The 19,290-nt window shown below is 35.5% G+C and overlaps 1 protein-coding gene across 4 annotated transcripts in view; it reads left to right on the top strand.

The window, feature by feature from the left end:
- Positions 1-11,235, top strand: part of PRDM5 (PR/SET domain 5) — a 224,190-nt gene extending 212,955 nt beyond the window's left edge. For 2 of the 4 annotated variants that reach the window (XM_074228332.1, XM_074228333.1), the window contains exon 14: positions 1,430-11,235. In XM_074228332.1, the coding sequence (XP_074084433.1) occupies positions 1,430-1,594 (165 nt within the window). In that variant the 3' untranslated portion in view covers positions 1,595-11,235. The remainder of the gene's footprint in view (positions 1-1,429) is intronic. The other 2 variants (XM_074228334.1, XM_074228329.1) reach the window with 2 other exon arrangements.
- Positions 11,236-19,290: the final 8,055 nt, after the last annotated feature.

Here is a 19,290-nt window from a genome sequence, read left to right as displayed (position 1 = left end):
TTTGGCACAGAGTATTTTTGCAAAAATAAGCTATTACTTGGGCAAAAAGGAATGATAAATTAATGTAAAAATTATATACAAAAACATATACAAAACACCCTATACAGATCATAGCAAATTACAAATAAAAATATAGATATGGACAATAAGGAAATGATAGAAAAATAAAATGAAATATTAAACATGATATTCTGAATGAGTAGGCTAAAGAACAGATCATAGAAATAACTTAATAACTTTTTGAAAAAGAATGTCAAATAAAAGACAGTATTTTAAAGTATGAAGCCAAGACACTCCAGAAAAAAGAGATATATCCTTGAAAACATAAATTCATAAAATTGGGTGGAAGGAATAGATGAAAAAATTATACATTCAGTTAAAAAATTAACTAGAGAATCAATAAATAAACTAAAAATAATATAAAAGAAAATCTTGAAAATTAGAGAAACAAATCAATGAACCAAAGAGAATAAGATTGGAAGATATATGTTTAAATTAATTGAACATGAAATAATCACTTTTACAAATCAATTTCATTAATGGAATTTGAATTAACTACAAAGGAACTACCAAAGGAGCTAAATAAATTGAGGAGTGAGCTAAGTGAATTTAAGGAAGAAGTCTATCAAATATTTAATGAATAATTAATACCCATATTACGCAAAATGTTCTCAAGATCTGGAGAAGAAAATACTGACAAATTCCTTTTGATGAGTTAGATATAGTATTTAATATCTAAAGAAAGAAAGAATAAATTAAAAAGTACCATAGATTCATATCAACAATGAATAGCAATTAAAAAATAAAATCCAAGTAAGAGGACTAAAGGATAATTTTTAAAGTATCTCTATCATTGAGTCAGATTAAATTCAGGAATTCCAAAATGATTAAACATTAGGAAAGCAATGTTATTTATCTATATTACTACAATGATAAACAAGAAGTTTGTCTCAACTCAAGGACATAACTATTCCCTAAGCCCAACTTTAGAGGCCATGGATCTCTACTGTCTATTGGAAGCTTTTAATAGCAGTGAAATCACTGAACATAGATTTGAGATCTAAATCTCACTTCCTTTCAGGATAATATTGGAAAATCTTAGGAGACTTGTCTAGGCTTCTGTTTCCTCATCTGCAAAAAAAAATGTAATAGACGAACCCCAACATCTCTTTCCATGTTAAATTCAATAGTCCTATGACTTTGGAAAATGTACTGGGTGGTAGGGGAAGAAAGAAGTATCACCTCTTTGGGTCTCAAATCTTCATTTATAAAATGAAAGAATGGGACTTTGTGATATATATAAGGTCTGCCATAGTTCTAAAACTCTTGACCATTATGTGTTTATGCAGCAGGAAATTTATGTGATATGAGGGTGAGCTTTACACTTTGGGATTTTTAATAGATGTTATTGATTTTAATTATTATTCAGGTTTGTGACTTGTCCTTCAGCCTGAAGAAAATGTTGATCCGTCATAAGCTGACTCACAATCCCAATCGTCCCATGGCTGAATGTCCCTTCTGTCACAAGAAGTTCACACGGAATGACTACCTCAAAGTACATATGGAAAATGTCCATGGAGAGGCTGAAAGCTGATGAGGTGATAAAAGGTCCTGAGAAGATATGGCCCTCCTTTTGGATAACAGTCAATTAAGTTTGCAGGAACTATATTTTGTCCAGATAAAGGCGTGTTGGAGAGCATCTGTTGTGTGAAAACAAAATGTAGCAATAATTCAAACAATGCAGATGCACAAGATGAGATAAAGAGGTTCCCTCAGGTTATAAAGTTAAGAAAGAAAAAAAGTGATTAGAAGTGACCCCATGAAAAAAAGCATTGACTTAGGAATTAGACATTCTGGGTTCACATTCCACTTATGAAATTTACTGACTCTGCCTTGAAAGAGACTTCCTTGAGGGTCAGATTCCATATCTATAAAGTAGGGGCATGGGAGGACCATAACCTCTGTGGTCCTTCCCAGCTCTGGAGCTATGACCTAAACTAATAGAAGGAACAAATTATAACCAATGGGTATCCTTTATTCTCTATTTAGATACACAAAGCATCTAGAGAAAGTGAAGAATGCCCTCCCTGCCCTTCTGGGTGGACCAACTGTGGTGAATTTATCAAGGGCAGCTAAGTAGTTGAATGTTTAGATCACTGACCTTGGAGTCAGTAAAAACTAAGTTCAAATCTGACCTCAGACACTTTCTAACTATGATCCTGGGCAAGTCATTTAACCTTGGTCGTTCCAGTTTCCTCATCTCTAAAAGGAACTGGAGAAGGAAATGGCAATCCATTTCAGCGTCTTTTGTCACAAAAATCTCAAATGGATCACAAAGAGTAAGAAACAAATAAAACAACAGCAATAATAGCAATAAAAATGGGGTGGTATGTAGGAGTTACAGTCAGGTTCATTGGAAGAGAAAGCCATAGAAATGAATTCATGGATTTTGCTGGAAATTTATTTATTTTTTTAAAAGGGCTCAAGCTTGAAAGATCATAGGTTTTCCTCCCCTTGGAGTGAGTGGTGACATATCATCATATGTTTGGGGGGAAGGGGAGGTAGATAGATCTTCTAGGTACAATATATTATATGTGTCCATATATTTTGTTCATATCAGAGGTTCAAGAGAATGTTAGCAACTTTAGACAGTGGTGGGAATGGTCTGGAAAAGGGGCAACAGAGCTCTTGTGTTTGCATTTTGATTATTTGATACCCTCTTTTTATTCAGTTCTTCATCTGCCAGAGGAATTCAAGTGAACCTCAATACTCTCTTTTTTGTCACTTCTTTTCTTTCCCATTATTACCTTTAAATGCCCTTCCCTTTGCCATCTTTTCCTGTCCTCTTCCATTCCCCGACATTTTTATCTTTAGCCATTCACAAATAATGATGGGCAGCTAGCTAAGGGAATGCAAACAGCCTGGAGTCAAAAAGACTTTTGATCAAATCTAGCTTCAGATATTTAGGAGCTCTAGATTCTGTGCAAGTCACTTAACCTCTTTTTTGCCTTTATTTCCTAATCTGTAAAATGGGGATAATAACACCTACCTCCTAAGAGTGTTTTGAGGATTAAATGAGAAAATATTTTTGAAATGCTTAGTCTAATGTCCAGCATACAGCAGTCATGACATAAATGACTATTTCTTTCTCTCAGTGCTAGATTTGGGATATGTTGCTAATTTCCTCCTCTGTCTTTTCTTTTATCTTTTTTTTAAAAGATAAAATATTGTAAAGTGCCTATAAAACCTTAGAGTACTATATAAGTGCTAGTTATTATTATTATTATTATTATTATTAATTATTATATGAAAGCAGCCTTGAAGGAAATGTAGGCAAACTCCTGTTCTCATAGGGGAGGAAGATGAGTCCCAGAGAGGTCAAAGAAATTGCCCAACATTGCCCACATCTTGGTGGAAGATTTAAATCAAGATCTCTGACTTCAAATCCAATTTTCTTTCACCACCTCATGGCATTATTCCCTTTTAATTTGGATCAGTTGTCCCTGGAATTGGAACATATAAAAATAGATACAAAATGGGGGACAGAACAGATGTTTTCTTATTGTTTCTGCCAAAAAAAAATACAATATGATAACAGCTGCCATTCACATAGGGCTTGAAATTTGCAAAGTGCTTCTTATGTTTTATCTCATTTGATCCTCATTCCAATCCTCTGATGACAGTGTTACAAATATTATTAATCTCTATTGTATAGATGAGAAAACTAAGACTGGGAGAGGTGACTGACCCAGTACCACAAAGCCAAGAAAACCTGCAGATTTGATTTGACCTTCTATTGAAGCCTGTATCCACTCTTCCACATGGCTGGTCTTAGTTTGACATGGAAATAGCTGCTTAGAAAGGAATTTCTAGAATAATTACACATCATTGTACCAGAAACATGAAAAAGAGAAATTTCTTCAAACTTAGCCAAGAGTCTGAGAAGTGGGTGGGCTTCTGGTTTTAAGGATGTTTATAATTTAGGAATCGAGATTCTTTTTGGTTGGTTTTTACAAGACAATGGGGTTAAGTGAATTACTTAACCCAAGGTCATACAAGGCTCGATTTGAACTCAGGTCTTTCTGACTCCAGGGCTGGTGCTCTTTACAGTTCACCACCTAGCTCCCCTGGAATTGAATTTTTTTTTTAAATAGAACCCTTGGAATGGTTATGATCACAGTTGACACTGATATCTGATGGTGATATGAGTAAGAAACTTGTCTGTTCTGCTGCTTTCAGGGGACTGAAATTTACAGCAAATAGACATTAGATTGAAGGGGAGATGAGGTCAAAGGAAGAAAGGAAGAGGAAATCAAAACAATAGCAGATTATCCAAAATGAGAGAAGATTGAGAATGAAATTTCCTTTCACATACCTCCCCTTCCAGGGCTTTATTTCTTCCTGAAAAGGAGTCTATTCTAAGGAAACTGTTTTGTTCTAATTTGTTCCAAACCAAAACATCATTCGCCTGAGCCTCTTGGGCTTGGAGTTTTTCTGAAACCACACTAAAGTCCAATTTCTTCAGAGAAAGAACAAACATAAAGGAGATCTGGATATGGTCATTTATCCTCCTAAAAAAATATATCACAAAAGCCTGCATTTGCAATTTAGCAAAGGAGTCTTTTCAAAAAATAAATTCAAGGATTGTAACTTAGAAAAATGAAATGCATGTCAATGTGGCATTACATTTCTGAAATTCCTGATTGTATACTGACTGTTCTATAAAAATAGCTTGATCATATTTCCCTCAATGTCACTTAGTGCAATTGCATATTTTAAGTGCAAAGTGTTTTCAATTAATTTTGACATGATAGGCAATATCATCTGAAGGCAAAAGAATAATGAACAGCTGTAAAGTCATCTAGTGTGTCTACTGGAGTGATCAACCTCTGCTCCTTTCTTGGAGCATTCCTCACCCCCACCCAGCCCTGGGCTGCTTAATTTCCTTCATATGTGACTAAAGTCTGAGAGGAGTTGTGGGTAGTCTTACTGCTCTGCCTATTGTACCATGCTACTGGTGAAATTGACCTGGAAACCACAGCATGGCCACGGGTAGTGGGGATCCCCAACCTTTTCTGGTGATGGACCTGAACCATACCATGGGCATCAGCAAACAGAAATGGGGTCTTCCTCACGTAATCATATTTTTTAATGGATTTTGCTTTTTCAATACATATACTTCTGAAGAAGTCCCTCCTCAGTGAATCAGATCACGGGTGATGAGTGAAGAGAATAAGCAATTATATAGTGACTACTTTGTTTCAGGCATTATGTGAAATGATTTTAAAGATATCAACTCATTTTATCAGTTGGTACAGTAGCTAGAATTCGAGACTTGAAGTCTGGAAGACTCATCTTCTTGAGTTCAAATATGACTTGAGACATTTACTAGCTCTGTGAGCCTGGAAAGAGTCACTTAAGCCTGGTTTGCCTCACTTTCCTCATCTGAAATGAGCTAGAAAAGGAAATGGCAAAACACTTTTCGCCAAGAAAACCTCAAAAGGGGTCATGAAGAGTTAGACACAAATGAAATTACTGAAGTTATTGAACAACAACATTCTTACAACAACCCTACATGGTAGATGTCTTTATCATGTCAATTTTATAGTTGAGAAAACTGAGGCAAATCAAGGTGAAGTGACTTGGCAGGATCACACAGCTAATAAGTCTCCAAGACTGGATTTAAACTCAGGTCTAGTGCTCTATCAATTACATCGCAAGCTGCTGAAGAGAAAGAGAGACAGACAGACATAGAGACTGAGACATACAGAGAAATAATTCAGGAAAACAAACCAAAACATTGATAATGTCTGAGACTCTATAGACAATATTCAATAACCATAGGCACCCTTCATCCTTTTCCATGAAGTAAGAGAGGTATATATTTTTTAAATTGAGCTCTTGGTCCATATTTGTTTTTGTAATTATATCCTTAAGTTCTTTTTCGTTCTATATGTTTGCATTTCTGTAAACATAGTTGTTGGTTATTTCCCTAGTCCTACTCATATAAGTTTTTTTTTATTATTCAGCTCTGTCATATTAGGAAACTAGGTGCTGTAGTGGATTTGACAGAAGGAAGACAGTTCAAATATGCCCTGAGGCACTTTGTAGCTATATGCCCCTGGGAGAGTCATTTAATCTATGCTTTGGTTTCCTGATCTGGAAACTGGGAATAATAATAGAACCTACCTCACATGGTTGCTATGAAGATCAAATGAAATAGTGTATGTAAAGTACTTAGAAAACCCTAAAACTTTATAAATGCTAATATTGTTATTATCATTCTGGTTTTTCTTATAATACAATAGTATTCCATTATATTGTTGCAAGAATTTCTTTTGTCATTTGCTAGTTGATGGGCATTTACTTCATTAATAGTTTTCTCCCCTCTCTATAAAAAACATTTTATGAAAATTTCGGTTTATCTGGTACCTTTATTTCTGTTTTGGACCTCCTTTAGGTATACCTAGCAGTGCAATCTCTGCCTCCAAGGATCTGGGCAATTGGTTATCAGTGCCAATTTGAAAGTTATGAAATGAATCCTCATAGTTATTATTTACACAGTAATTTGGAAGATTCTTTCATGTGGTTGTTAATAGTTTGCATTTCTCCTTTTGTGATTAGTTTCTTCCTATCATTTCACCAGTTCTCCATATGAGAATGACCCTTAGTCATAGATTTGTAATAATAGCCCCTAAATCTTAGGAAAGAAAAATTTTAGAACAGGCCACTGACTTGTCTGTTGATCTAACATCTTCCTTTTTCCCTTAAACTGCAATCAAAGTTAATGTTAAAAACCAAAGAATTCCCAGTAAGCAACTGATTATTTGCATATGAATCCTCTGAAAAGATGTTTCTAAGTTTTAAGACCTTTATCCATGTTGAAAGGAGAATAGGTTTTATAAACTTGGCTTGAGAAAGGAAGACCCAGAAAAGAAAATGGCAGAAAAATTTGTGTGTACATGTCTTTGCTAGTATCTTATCTCATTGTTCCTATGTTAAAATTTTCACAAAGTTTATAACCTGCATAACAGACTCTCTTCTTCAATTTATTTATCCATGGACATTAACTGTCATCCTATTGTGTTTCCAAGATGTTCACAAAGACACAAAGACATCCAGGTAAATTTTAGGGGAATCTTCTGCACACAGCCTATTATAAATTGTGTTATACTTTTCTGTTCATATTTCTTATCACCTTTATTAGATAGTAAACTACTCAAGAGCAGTGCTCATCTTCTTCCTTATATTCTCCCTATCAGTTGACCCCATATAGTACATTTAATAAGACAGAGAAAGTGATTGGCCCCAAATCTCTATCACTGAGATTTCAGTAATATTGGCATCTCCTAAGTGAGAAAAATCCCTCTATCAATGCAGGTTTGTACTCTTAAGAGACTTGTCCAGGGCACTGAGTGCTTAAATGTCTTACCCAGAGTTCCTTAGTAGGCATCAGAGGCAATACCAGGACCTTGATCTTAATGGCTTATAAATTAGTTTTCTATTCATAATTCCACATCATTTCTCTCTCAAATCTAAGGAAACAAGAGAAAACATTTAGACATTATTGAATGAATGTTAAATACTGCATACAAATGTTATTTTATAATTGCTGCTGGTTATGAACCTCTAAATGAAGATTCATTGTTTCATCTTAACTGTCTTGTTCACTTTTTTTCTGTAACAAAATCTGTACATTCTTCTTCTTCACATTCTCATAGGCAGAATAGCTGGGACCACATTCTAAGAGCTGATCCCTACAACTATTTGCTTATTTTAGTATGGGTATATTCATGCACAGAATATAAGCTTCTTAAGGGGAAAAATTCTTTGCTTTTATCTAACTCATGGAAAGTGCCTAATAAATGCTTCCTGAACTGAATTGAGTGTGATTGAAAAAATTATTTTATTTAATCCCCTCCCATGGTGCTTATTAGATGTGTATATCTACATTCATATACATACATTTATATTCAGGGACCTGTATACAAGTGCTGTTGTTGTTTAGTCTTTGTTTTTGAAGACCGATGACATCATAGGGTGATATCTTTACTGGTTTGTGAATTGGATCTAAATGATCCAATTGGGTATTTGCCCAAAGTTTTAGTCTTTGTTCTAGTCATTGAAGTCTAATGGCAAGACAAAGGTCATGACAATTGAAATTGGCTCTTCCTGAATGACACAGCAATCCTAGCCATCCTTACCATTACTTGTTTTACTTACCCTGTCCCCCTGCCTCACTTGTTTTGGAAAAGGAATTGGGATAATCCTCGATGCCCACTGTGACTTCCAGATTCCATCTACTGCCATCACTCACTCAAGGCACCTAGGTGGCACAGTGAATAGAGCACTGATTTTGGATTTAGGAAAATGGGAATTTGAATCTGACCTCAGACACTTGCCACTTACTAGCTGTGTGACCATGGGCAAGTCACTTTTATATCTGGTCCCTGGACCCAGATGGCTATGGAGGAGAAAGTGAGGCTGGTGACTGAGCACAGCACCCTCTCATTCAAATCTGATTCACATGCTTGTCATGGTATCACCCCCCTGATGTCATGATTGGTTTCAAAAATGAAGGACAAACATTATTATTGTCATCACTAAAAAATTTCTTCTCACTTGGTTCAAATGTATTTTCCAACCAAGATTCTAACACCTTTTCTTTATCAACCCCCAAGATGTTCTCTCTTCTTTACCAAAAGAATTCAGTATTTAACTTACAATGTCTAATTCTGTCTCAATTCCTGATATTACATTTCAAATCACACATTTATTCTCTTAAATATCCTAATTTCTCATAACCTCTTTTTCTATTTCTACCTTAGCCACATATAAGGATGGTGCCACTTTGCCTCACACACAAGTGTTCTATTTCTGTGTCAAAGAATAATGAAATTATTTTATCTCCTTATAATGTAGCACCCAAAGGAAGTTAAAAGTAAGAGCAGATGTGTTATCAATGACAATTCAGTCATAGATAGTGTCATGCCAGCAAATGAAATGGCCAACCCCCTGTAAACCAAAGTGCATTATCCCAATGGGATTAAAACATGAAGCAGCAGAAAGGGGGTGCTATGGAGTTGTTGATACAGTAGTTATAGGATATCAGTGGTTTGAGCAAGTTGAAGTACACTAGAAAGAGAAACACATTGCCCTGGATATTGGTGCCTTTGGACGAAATTCCAGTTAAGGTAGGGCTTTACTTTTACAGACTCAATACTTCCTCTGAAATTGTAGAATTTCTTTTCATGACCATCCCTAACCAATAGATTGAATTCATAACAGACTGAATGATTGTTGACCTTTCTTCCTGAATACAACCAAAATGATATCACAAAGTTAGAGTCAAATTACAGTGTGTCCTGTTGTGGCTGATTATACCAATATAAGTTGGGAATGCTTTAAGACTGGTTGAGCACAAATAGTTCATGTCAACATTTGGGCTGGATTCTCCAAATTTGTCCTCTATACAGTCAACAACTATTTAATAATCACTTAGTATGTGCCTGACTAAGCAATGAGGATACTAGAGTAAAAAAACCACAATTTTTTTAGCCTCTGGGATCTCTTTTTTTAAAATGGAAGAATAGGCAAAGTAACAAGTACAACAAAACAGCCTCTACACACACAAATACAAGATGCAATGTAAATGGTAGCTAATTAAAGAGATAAGACATGGAAGTATGGAGAGATAAGGAAGAAGGTGGAATTTAAACTGCCTAGAAGGAAACTATTCAAGGGATTAGAGGAGGAAAACAATTCCATTGGAAAATAGCCAGTAAAAATTACGGAGTCAAGAGATGGAGGATCCTAAAGAACAAGAGTGTCACTATCCCTATATCATAAAACCTTCTAAAGGGAATAGAGTATAAGAGAATTGGAAGATAGAAAGAAATCAGATTATAAAGAGCGTAAATGCCAAAGTAAATCCAGTGATTTGAGTCTGAAGATAATCAAATGTCATTGGAATCTACTAAACAGCATGATATCATCAGAACCATGCTTTAGGAAAATTATTATGGCAGCTGGATAGTGAATGGAATGGAATAGAAAATGATATGAGCACCAACCAGGATGCAAATGAAATAACCCATGAATGGTGTGGCGATGGCCTATACCAGGGTAGTGGGTGTTTAAACAGAAAGAAAGAAGGGACCATATCAAGTTGGTGATGGAAGGGAGAGAAGAAAGGACAAGACTTGGCAGTGGATATGGTGATGGACTTGGAATCAACAGCAAATCCTACCTCAGACTCTAATTAGTAAGTCATATAACCTGGGTAAGTCACTCAACTTTTGTCAAACTCACTTTCCTTATGTGTAAAATGAAGAAAACATCTCATAAGGTGGTTGTTGAGCACCAGATAAGATGATCTATTTAAAGTGTTTTGAATAATACAAAACACAATGCAAATAATTCCCCCCTTTCCTCTCCCCCCCCCCCCCCCTTCCTGGCATTTGATTGTAAATGAGGGCAGAAACTCTCTTTGGCCTCTTATTATCCTTAGGGAACCTTGGTAAATAAAGAATAGAGTGTGGGGCCTTGAGTCAAATCTGGCTTTAGATACTTACTAACTATGTGACCCTGGATAAGTTACTTTGTTTCCTTGGTTTTCTTATCTGTAAAATGAGCTAGAAGAGGAAATGGCAAACCATTCCAGTATCTCTGCCAAGAACATTTCAGATGTTGACACAAAAAACTAGAAGTGGCTAAGTAATGGCAAATTATCACTATTGCTTAGTACAGTATCTGCTACGTAGTAGATACTTTATAAACATTTATTGCCAGAATATTGACGGAAATATGAAATATTCTTACTGTTATATTATTTTTCTAATTGTTTTTGATGGTATCAGATGGAAATGGGTCAAAAAATGTCCCTATCATCCTATTATTCCTTATATTCTTCAAGTCCTCAGGACTAATATACAGGTAGATTTTCAAATCGTAATTTAATTGTAATTGAATGAAAATATTAACAACCCATTGTCTATGGGCTCAGTACAAGCATCTTTGGGCCAACTCCAGTGACCAATATAGTTTTACTTTGCTCCCCTAGGTCTTTATCTTTTGGAAAGTTTTTCATTCCTTGTGGTTTGAATATTATGAGTTTTCAGTATGGCCTCATCTATTCAAATGCTGCTCATAGAGTTTTATGGATCTAAGTGATATCTGGAAGTTTGTCTGGAAGAGTTTAATATAATGATAATAATAAGATTGCAGGGTAGTCTGCTTGTGTAATTCTCAGAGACATTTGCAAGGTTGAATTTAGAGCATGAGGATTTGTCATCTCTTAATTTGAGAAGGATGATGAGTTTATTGTATCTAATTCCAGGCCTTGATCAAATTTTTCTAGGTATCATAACTAGTAATAATGACCCTAGCAATAATCTGAATTAATATGCTTCTTTGAGCTTTGCACAATGCCTTGCATAAGTTATCTCTTTTGGTCCTAACAACAATCCTCTAAGATAAGTACTATTATCCCAATTTTTCAGATGGTAGTAGCAGCAGCAGCAGCAGCAGCAGCAGCAGCAGCAGCAGCAGCAGCAGCAGCGGTGGTGGCGGTGGCAGCGGCAGCAACAACAACAACAGAAAAAGTATGGTAGAAGAAATAATAGTAGAAGACAGTAGTAATAGAAATTGTACTAGTAGCTGCAATATTAGTAGTAGCAGAAAAAGTAGCTGTAGGAATAACCGTAGTAGCATTAGTAATAGTAGGAGAAGTAGTAGTAGTAGTAGCAGCAGCAGCAGCACTATCAGTAGTAATAATAAAAATAATAATCATAATAATAAAAGCTAGCATTTATTTTATTACCCCCACTCCCCATTACATGCAGAAACAAGTTTCAATATTCACTCTTTAAACCTTGAGTTCCATATTCTTTTCCTTCCTCCCATGCTACTCACCCTCATTGAGAAAGCCAATCATTTGATATGGTATAGTCATGAAAAACATTACCACAATAGTCCTATTGTAAAAGGAAACAAAACCTCCCCCCCCCCAAAAAAGGAAAACCTCATGAAAAATAAAGTTTAAAAAAGTGTACTTCTATCTGTCCACAGATATTATCAGCTTTGTCTTTGGGCTGGATAGTATTCTTTATCATAAGCCCTTCAGAGTTCCCCTGGCTCACAGCATTGCTTAGAAAAGATAGGTCATTCCCAGCTGATCATCTTACAACACTGCTGCTATTTTGTATATAGTGTATTTCCCATTGTGTCCAGTCATGTAAGTTTTTTACTGAGAGCATTTTGTTCATTTCTTATAACAGAAGAGTGTTTCATAATATTCACAAACTACAATTCCTTCAGTCATTCCCAACTGGTGAAACAATCTCCAGCTCCCTGCCACCAGAAAAGACCTGCTATAAATATTCTTTTACCTAAAGGTCCATTTCCATCTTTTTTCATCTCTTCTGGAACATAGATCTAATAGTTCTGGAACTATTGGAACTGCTAGTTCCAAATTGCTCTACAGAATTGGTGAATCCTTCGACAACTTCTCCAACAATGTATTATTGCTGTCTCACTTCTCCTTCATCCCTTCCAACATTTGTCATTTTCTCTCTCTGTCCTATTAGCCAATACAGTAGGTATAAGATAGTATATCAGAATTACGCCAATCTGCGTTTTTCCTATCAATAATGTTAGGACTTTCTTTTAGGTTTTTGCAGGGCAATGGGGTTAAGTGGCCTCCCCAAAGCCACACAGCTAGGTTATTGTTAAGTGTCTGAAGTCAGATTTGAACTCAGGTCCTCCTGACTCTAGGGCCGGTGTTCTATCCACTGTGCCACCTAGCTGCCCCGCAGGACATTTTTTAAAAAATGATTTAAATAGCTAGCACTGACAACCTCATCTGAAAAACTGTATATCTTTTGATCATCATCTTTAAGGAATGATTCCTACTTTGTACAAATTTGATTCAGTTTTCTGTTTGAAAAAGAGTTCTTTATCAGAGAAATTTGTTTCAGTATTTTCCCCCAGTTTCTATTGCTAACTGTACTTCTTTCTATCCTATTCCCCCTTCTCATTTATTCTATTCTCTCTCTCCTTTCACCAGTCCCTCCTCAAAAGTATTTTGCATCTGACTGCCCTTCCCTTCTATTATCTATACCCCTTGGCCCTCTTTCTCCCATCTTTTTCCTCTCCTAGAAAGCTACCATTTTAAAAACACTTTGAGACTTGTAATAAACTTTAGAAATAGTACTTTATTTTATCCTTATAGGAACCCTGAGATGTAGCTACTATTACTTTTCTGATTTAACAGCCAAAGAAACTGAAGCAGACATAGCTAAAGCAACTATTAGATTCAAATACCTAATATATATCTGAACCAGGACTTGAATTCAGATCTTCCGGATTTCAAACCTGTTCTTAATCCATTGCACCAAATAGCTATGTGTGGCTAGCAGATAGAGGAATTAGTATTTAACATTTTTTAGATATTATTAGATAGGCATCTATTAAATATTACAACCTGCAGTGAAATGTTGCCTAATTTCCATCATTCTATTGCATAATCTTTATTGATCACTATATCCAGGATTCTTTTTTTTATAAGGCAATGAGGTTAAGTGCCTTGCCCAAGGCCACATAGCTAGGTAATTATTAAGTGTCTCAGGTCAAATTTGAACTCAGGTACTCCTGACTCCAGGGCTGGTGCTCCATCCATATATCCAGGATTCTTAAGAATAATTTTTCAAATAATTTCTAGAGGTTGTACACTCTGATCCTAAAATTCTATCACAAATTCCTTTAGTTCAGTAATAATAGTGTGTGAATCCACCATTGTTCTTTAAGGACCTATAATAATAGCTAAGATTTATATATGGCATAGGTGATTTGCATGGCACTTCACATGTGATGACTCACCTGAGACAAGGACAATATTTTTACATCAATTTTATAGACTGAGGAAACCAAGACTTATTATCAGCTAATAAGAGCCAGGAATGGTATTTGAACCTGGCTACAGGTTCTTGATTCTATTATATTTTATCGTGCTGTTCCAGGTTGACTAAATTCTGCCTTGTGGGCTCAGACTTGATTCTCTTCCTGTGTCCTTTGGGAGGTAATGTCTCTCAGGCAAACAAATCCTTGGCATGTATTCACTGACTGGGAAAATGGGCACAAAGAGCCCCCAGTGAGGTAACTGACAGAAGAATATTTGAATACTGCTTCTGGTGTGGAAGACCTCAGTTCCAATCCCACCTCTGTTGCCTATTTCCCAGGTGACCTTGGGCAAGACATTTTTAACCTCAGTTATTCATCTGTAAAATGAATAGTTTGAGCTGGATGACCTCCAAGGCCTTGCCTTCCAAGTGTGGACCTTTGATTTTTCTTTAGAAATCCTCCAGAGATAGAGCTGTCAAATCTTTCTATAATGATCATTTTCTTCAACATCACCACCTCCTTCAATTTGAAGGTCACTCTATGAGTGCAGTTCCTACTTGCTTAATTTCACTATTTTGGCTTCTATTCTGCCCAGAGTCCTGTTTTAAATTAGTAAATCTCTATGAAGGCTTCAGAAAGGCCCAATAATTATAGGGAAAGACATGCTAATTATCCAGAAAAAAAATTGATAGAGAGCCTGACATCAATAGGAATAGCATTTCTATATCCATTACTTTTGACGTGAGTTGTTAGAAGAAATCTCTTTGCTATGCTTGGCTTTTAGTTTGACTTTGGACTCTCCTTCATGCTCCCCTTAGGATCCCCTGTGAACATCAGAAGCAGAAGAAATGTCCCTTCTAATCAGTCACTTTTATCCTATGACTTCTTAAATTAGAGGTTCAGATGGATTGGTCAAAATTATGATTTTCAGTCTTTGAGCTTTAAGGTCTCAGAGAATGGAGGAGAACAAAGACTTCTATTGCAGGATGTGGTTATCTAGCAAGATATGCCTATACCACTAAAATCTCCTAGGTCCTGCAAAGAATAACTATTAGGTAGCTGGGTTCATTAAAATTTGCTTCTTCATTTGTGGACATAGAATCTAACTTTCAGCTTGAGCTCGATATGACATATGAAAATTCTGAGAAACATAATTTCTGGGTAATGACTTTCACTTTATTAATCATAAGTGAAGCTAGATGGTACAGTGGATAGCTCACCAGTCCTGGAGTCAAGAGGACCTCAGTTCAAATCTTACCTCAGACACTTAATAATGACTTAACAGTGTGCCTTTGGACAAAGTCACTTAACCCCATCACCTTGCAAAAAAAGAGGAAAAAATGAAAACCATCATGTTATTAATTATAGCTAGTAAGTAATTAATAAAAGGATTGGCCATTTGACTGTTTCTCGTGAACCAAAGAGAGTTAAAATGATAAGAAGAATGACTATTATAATAAAAGGTGAGCCTATTGTAATGAGGGACTTGGAGTACAGTGATTAATTATGTCACTCTCACTCCTAGACTCATGCTAACCTTGAGCAATCTAGAGAAAGGATCTTAACTGATTTACCCTCTTCCTCCCCCAAGACTGAGTAGAACTCTAGGAGCTTCTCCTCTTGGGTGGTGTCTGAACAAGTTTAAGGAGAAAGTTAATCCAATCTCATTATCAGTAAAAACCCTCAGCTACTGGAAGAATGACCTACAAAAGGATTGAGTTTTGAATGAGAAAAAATCCTGGATCTCCTCAACTGTAAATAATAGAGAAATGATTATTTCTCTCATTGTCATGGCATTTGTTTTTTTCTCCACCAGAAGAACCTCTCCTGATTAAAGAATAGACATGGACAAGGTGGTACAGTGCAAAGAGATCTGGAATCAGAATGACCTAAGCTCAAATCTTTCCTCAGATACTTACTAACCATATTACCCTGGGCAAGTCACTTAATCTGACTCATTTTACTCATAAAACGGAAGGGATGTCTAAAGTGAGAGAAATGAATTTGTCTAAATTTTAGTCCTATGAAAGAGAAATTTGAAGTTTACTGTAGTGCAGTCTAGACTTAAATCTGGGATTTTATGACTTTTTTGCCTGATGTTACTCCACCCAATATCACCCCCTTTGACATATTATTGAGAAAAACCAGATATATAATTTAAAAAACTAAAACTCTGAAAAGCTGAATCACAGATGAGCACTTAAGTCTTTTTTTTTTTATTTCAGAATGGCTATGGCTGAATCTGCTTCAACAATTCCTTATTCTGGCCATATGTCATAGAAGTATTTATAGGCCTTGGGGTTTCAAAAGGAAGTCTTTTAATAATCACTTGAGCTCAATTAACAACACTAGTAAAAATAACAAGAACAAAAAACACTTCTATCATCTATCTATCTATGTATCTATCTATATAAAATACGTATGTGTGTATATAAATATATGTATACATACATATATATATGTATACATACATATATAAATATATATGTATATTTATATCTATATATTATATAGATATATAGATTTATAGATATAGATATAATCTCCCTAAGCTCCTCGATTCTCTTTACATATTGCTACATGCCTGCAGAAAAAATAATAACAAAACCACAATGGAATGTGCCTACTGGATAGCAAACAGATGGAATCCTGAGGTTGAGTTAAAACTTATCTTTGAATACAGCCCAAATGGTCCCATTTGCTTTGTGCCTGAGAAAGGAGAATGGACCCAAGGAGCCAAGGTCCGATTCTGAAGCTGAATTGGTTTATAGCCTGGAAGTGCACAGGGAAAGAGATGTAATTTACAGATATTCCTAAAGCAGATGGACTAAACCACTGACAATTAGGGATAGGAGGTATCAACTTCCTAGACTACCTCTGTGCTCTTCACCAACATGCTATGTCTCATGAACAAGAAAGGTAGCATTTCTAGACTCCTTTTGCCTTCTCCTAAGGAAAAGGAATCTGATAAGAAAGATAACTGATGATTCAGGAGTCACTTTCTCTATGAATTTTTACCCTGGTAAGTTAAGACTTCTTGAGCAGCACAGAGGATTGTGTTTCCTTCTTTTCAAATATTTTCAAGTCCTAGTGCCTTTAAAGCAGTCCTCTGGATTAAGTCTTACTCCCTACCCAAACAATATGAAGGCAGAAGATAGTATCATTAGAATTTTAGCTAGAGGGGACCCTGCCTTATCTTAGTGAAGAGGAAACAGACTCTTGGATGTTTTGTAACTTCTCCAATGTCCCAAACATCAGAGAGGGGTTCTCTGTTAGAGCGAAAATCCCACCAAATCCCACCACATTAAGCTGTCTCCTGATTTGAGCAAGGAATGGTAACATATCTCCCACCTTATGATATTCTAAGTATGGGAGAATTTTAATAAATATTTGTTTAATGAATAAATGAATGAATATTACTATAGTTTATGGCTATAAATCTGGGAATGTTCTTGAAATTCTAATTAAATAATAGTCAACAATCATTTATTAGCTCCTACTGTGTGCTTATAAACTGTACTAAGTGCTGGGGATACAAATAAGAAGAAAAATGGGACTTATCCTCAAGGAGCTTATAATCTAATGGGGGAACATAACAGAAAAAAGGAGACTGGGCAGAGAAAACTCTGGGAAGTCTTAAATGAACTGATGCTGGGTAGAGTAGAGCCAGGAGAATATTATATACATGAGCAACAATACTGTATGATGAGTAACTATGCTAGACCCAAGTCTTTTCAGCAGTGTAATAATTTAAAACAGTTCCAAAGGACTCGTAATAGAAAGCACTATCCACATTCAGAGAAAGAAGTTTGAATGCACTCCAAAACATACTATTTTCACTGCTTCAAATTTGTTTTATCTTTTATGTTTATTTCTATCTCTCATGGTTTCCCCCCTTTTTGTTCTGATTCTTCTTTCACAACATGACTAATATGGAAATATATTTAACACAGTTATACATATATAGCCTATATCAAATTGCTTGATGTCAAGGGGAGGGGGAGGGAAGAGAGGGAGGGAGAAAAATGTGGAACTCAAAATCTTACAAAAAATTAATGTTGAAAACTATCTCTGCATGGTTTTGAAAAAATAATGTTTTTTTAATATGATATCCATGGAGTCAAAACCAAGCAGAGCAACTAAACAAAATGAAAACAAAGAAAGGAAGGACTATAGCATTTCAATGAATTATTTAATGTCACAAAGGATTTGAACCCAGGTCTTCCTCATTTATAAGATTAAAAATCCAGAATTAATAGATATCTGAGAGATCATCTAGTCCAACCCTTTCATTTTATACTCTATTAGCAAAATATCTATCTATCTATCATCTATCTATCTATCTATCTATCATCTATCTATCTATCTATCTCGCTATCCATCTATTATCTTTTTATTTATATTTTTAAATCTACAGATTTGTGATTAAATATTTCATTTCTTGAAATGGACTGATAAGTGAAATTTTAAGTCCTGATTTTGTAACATTTGAGAACTGAGAAATACTTCCCTAGAAAAATCTTTCTCTACTCTCCTCAATAATATCTGGGAAAAAACCCCAACAACATCAGACTCATTTAAAGCTTCTAGTACAACATTCCTCAAAGTTCCAGTGCTATATAATGGACTGGGTGCATTTGGACTCAGGAAGATAGGAGTTTGACTTCATCCTCTGTCATATTATCAGTCATATTCAGCCTCTGTGATTGAAGGGAGAGCAATCATTTAACAGCTTCAGGACTCAATTTTCTCATGGATAAATTTTTTTTTGATATGTTGCTCTATAAAGTCTCTTCCAACGCCAAATCTATGATTCTAACCAAATTCCATACTGACCAAGGTGTGAATGCTTAATATAAATTCACAAGAAATATTTTTTTGAGGGAAATTGGATAACTGGGTGGAATTGAGAATTTTCATGTTTCAAATAAAGTCTTCTCCATTTATACCTGAGTATTTTTCATGTTTTCTTACATAAATCCAGAGAGCTTTAAAGCCCTAGGGATAAGATTGATTAACAAGGAATCTCAAAAAGTTAATGATTATTTTGCCAAATATCTTCTTTATGTCATTTTGATATGTAAAAAACATAATACAACCTATAATCAGCTTATGAACTCAGAAAGGGGTCAAGGAAAAGAGCATGGTGATCATCTGCCTGGCAGTGATGATGTACAGAGTAGCCTTTCTACATACACTTGATTATATATCATTTTCATTCTTCCTGTTAGAACTTGAGAGTAAGAAAAATATACCTTACCCAAAACTCCTCATACTCAGGCCACTGATGAAACTAGGATCAATTTTCATTTACTTTCTTAAGGATGTAAGAATGCCCCCGGGGGGGAAGAGCACATACACATACACACACACATACACACACCACATAAA

The sequence above is a fragment of the Macrotis lagotis genome, chromosome 3 (assembly GCF_037893015.1).
Source record: "Macrotis lagotis isolate mMagLag1 chromosome 3, bilby.v1.9.chrom.fasta, whole genome shotgun sequence".
NCBI classification, from domain to species: domain Eukaryota; kingdom Metazoa; phylum Chordata; class Mammalia; order Peramelemorphia; family Peramelidae; genus Macrotis; species Macrotis lagotis.
This window is presented reverse-complemented; position numbering and strand designations above follow the sequence as displayed.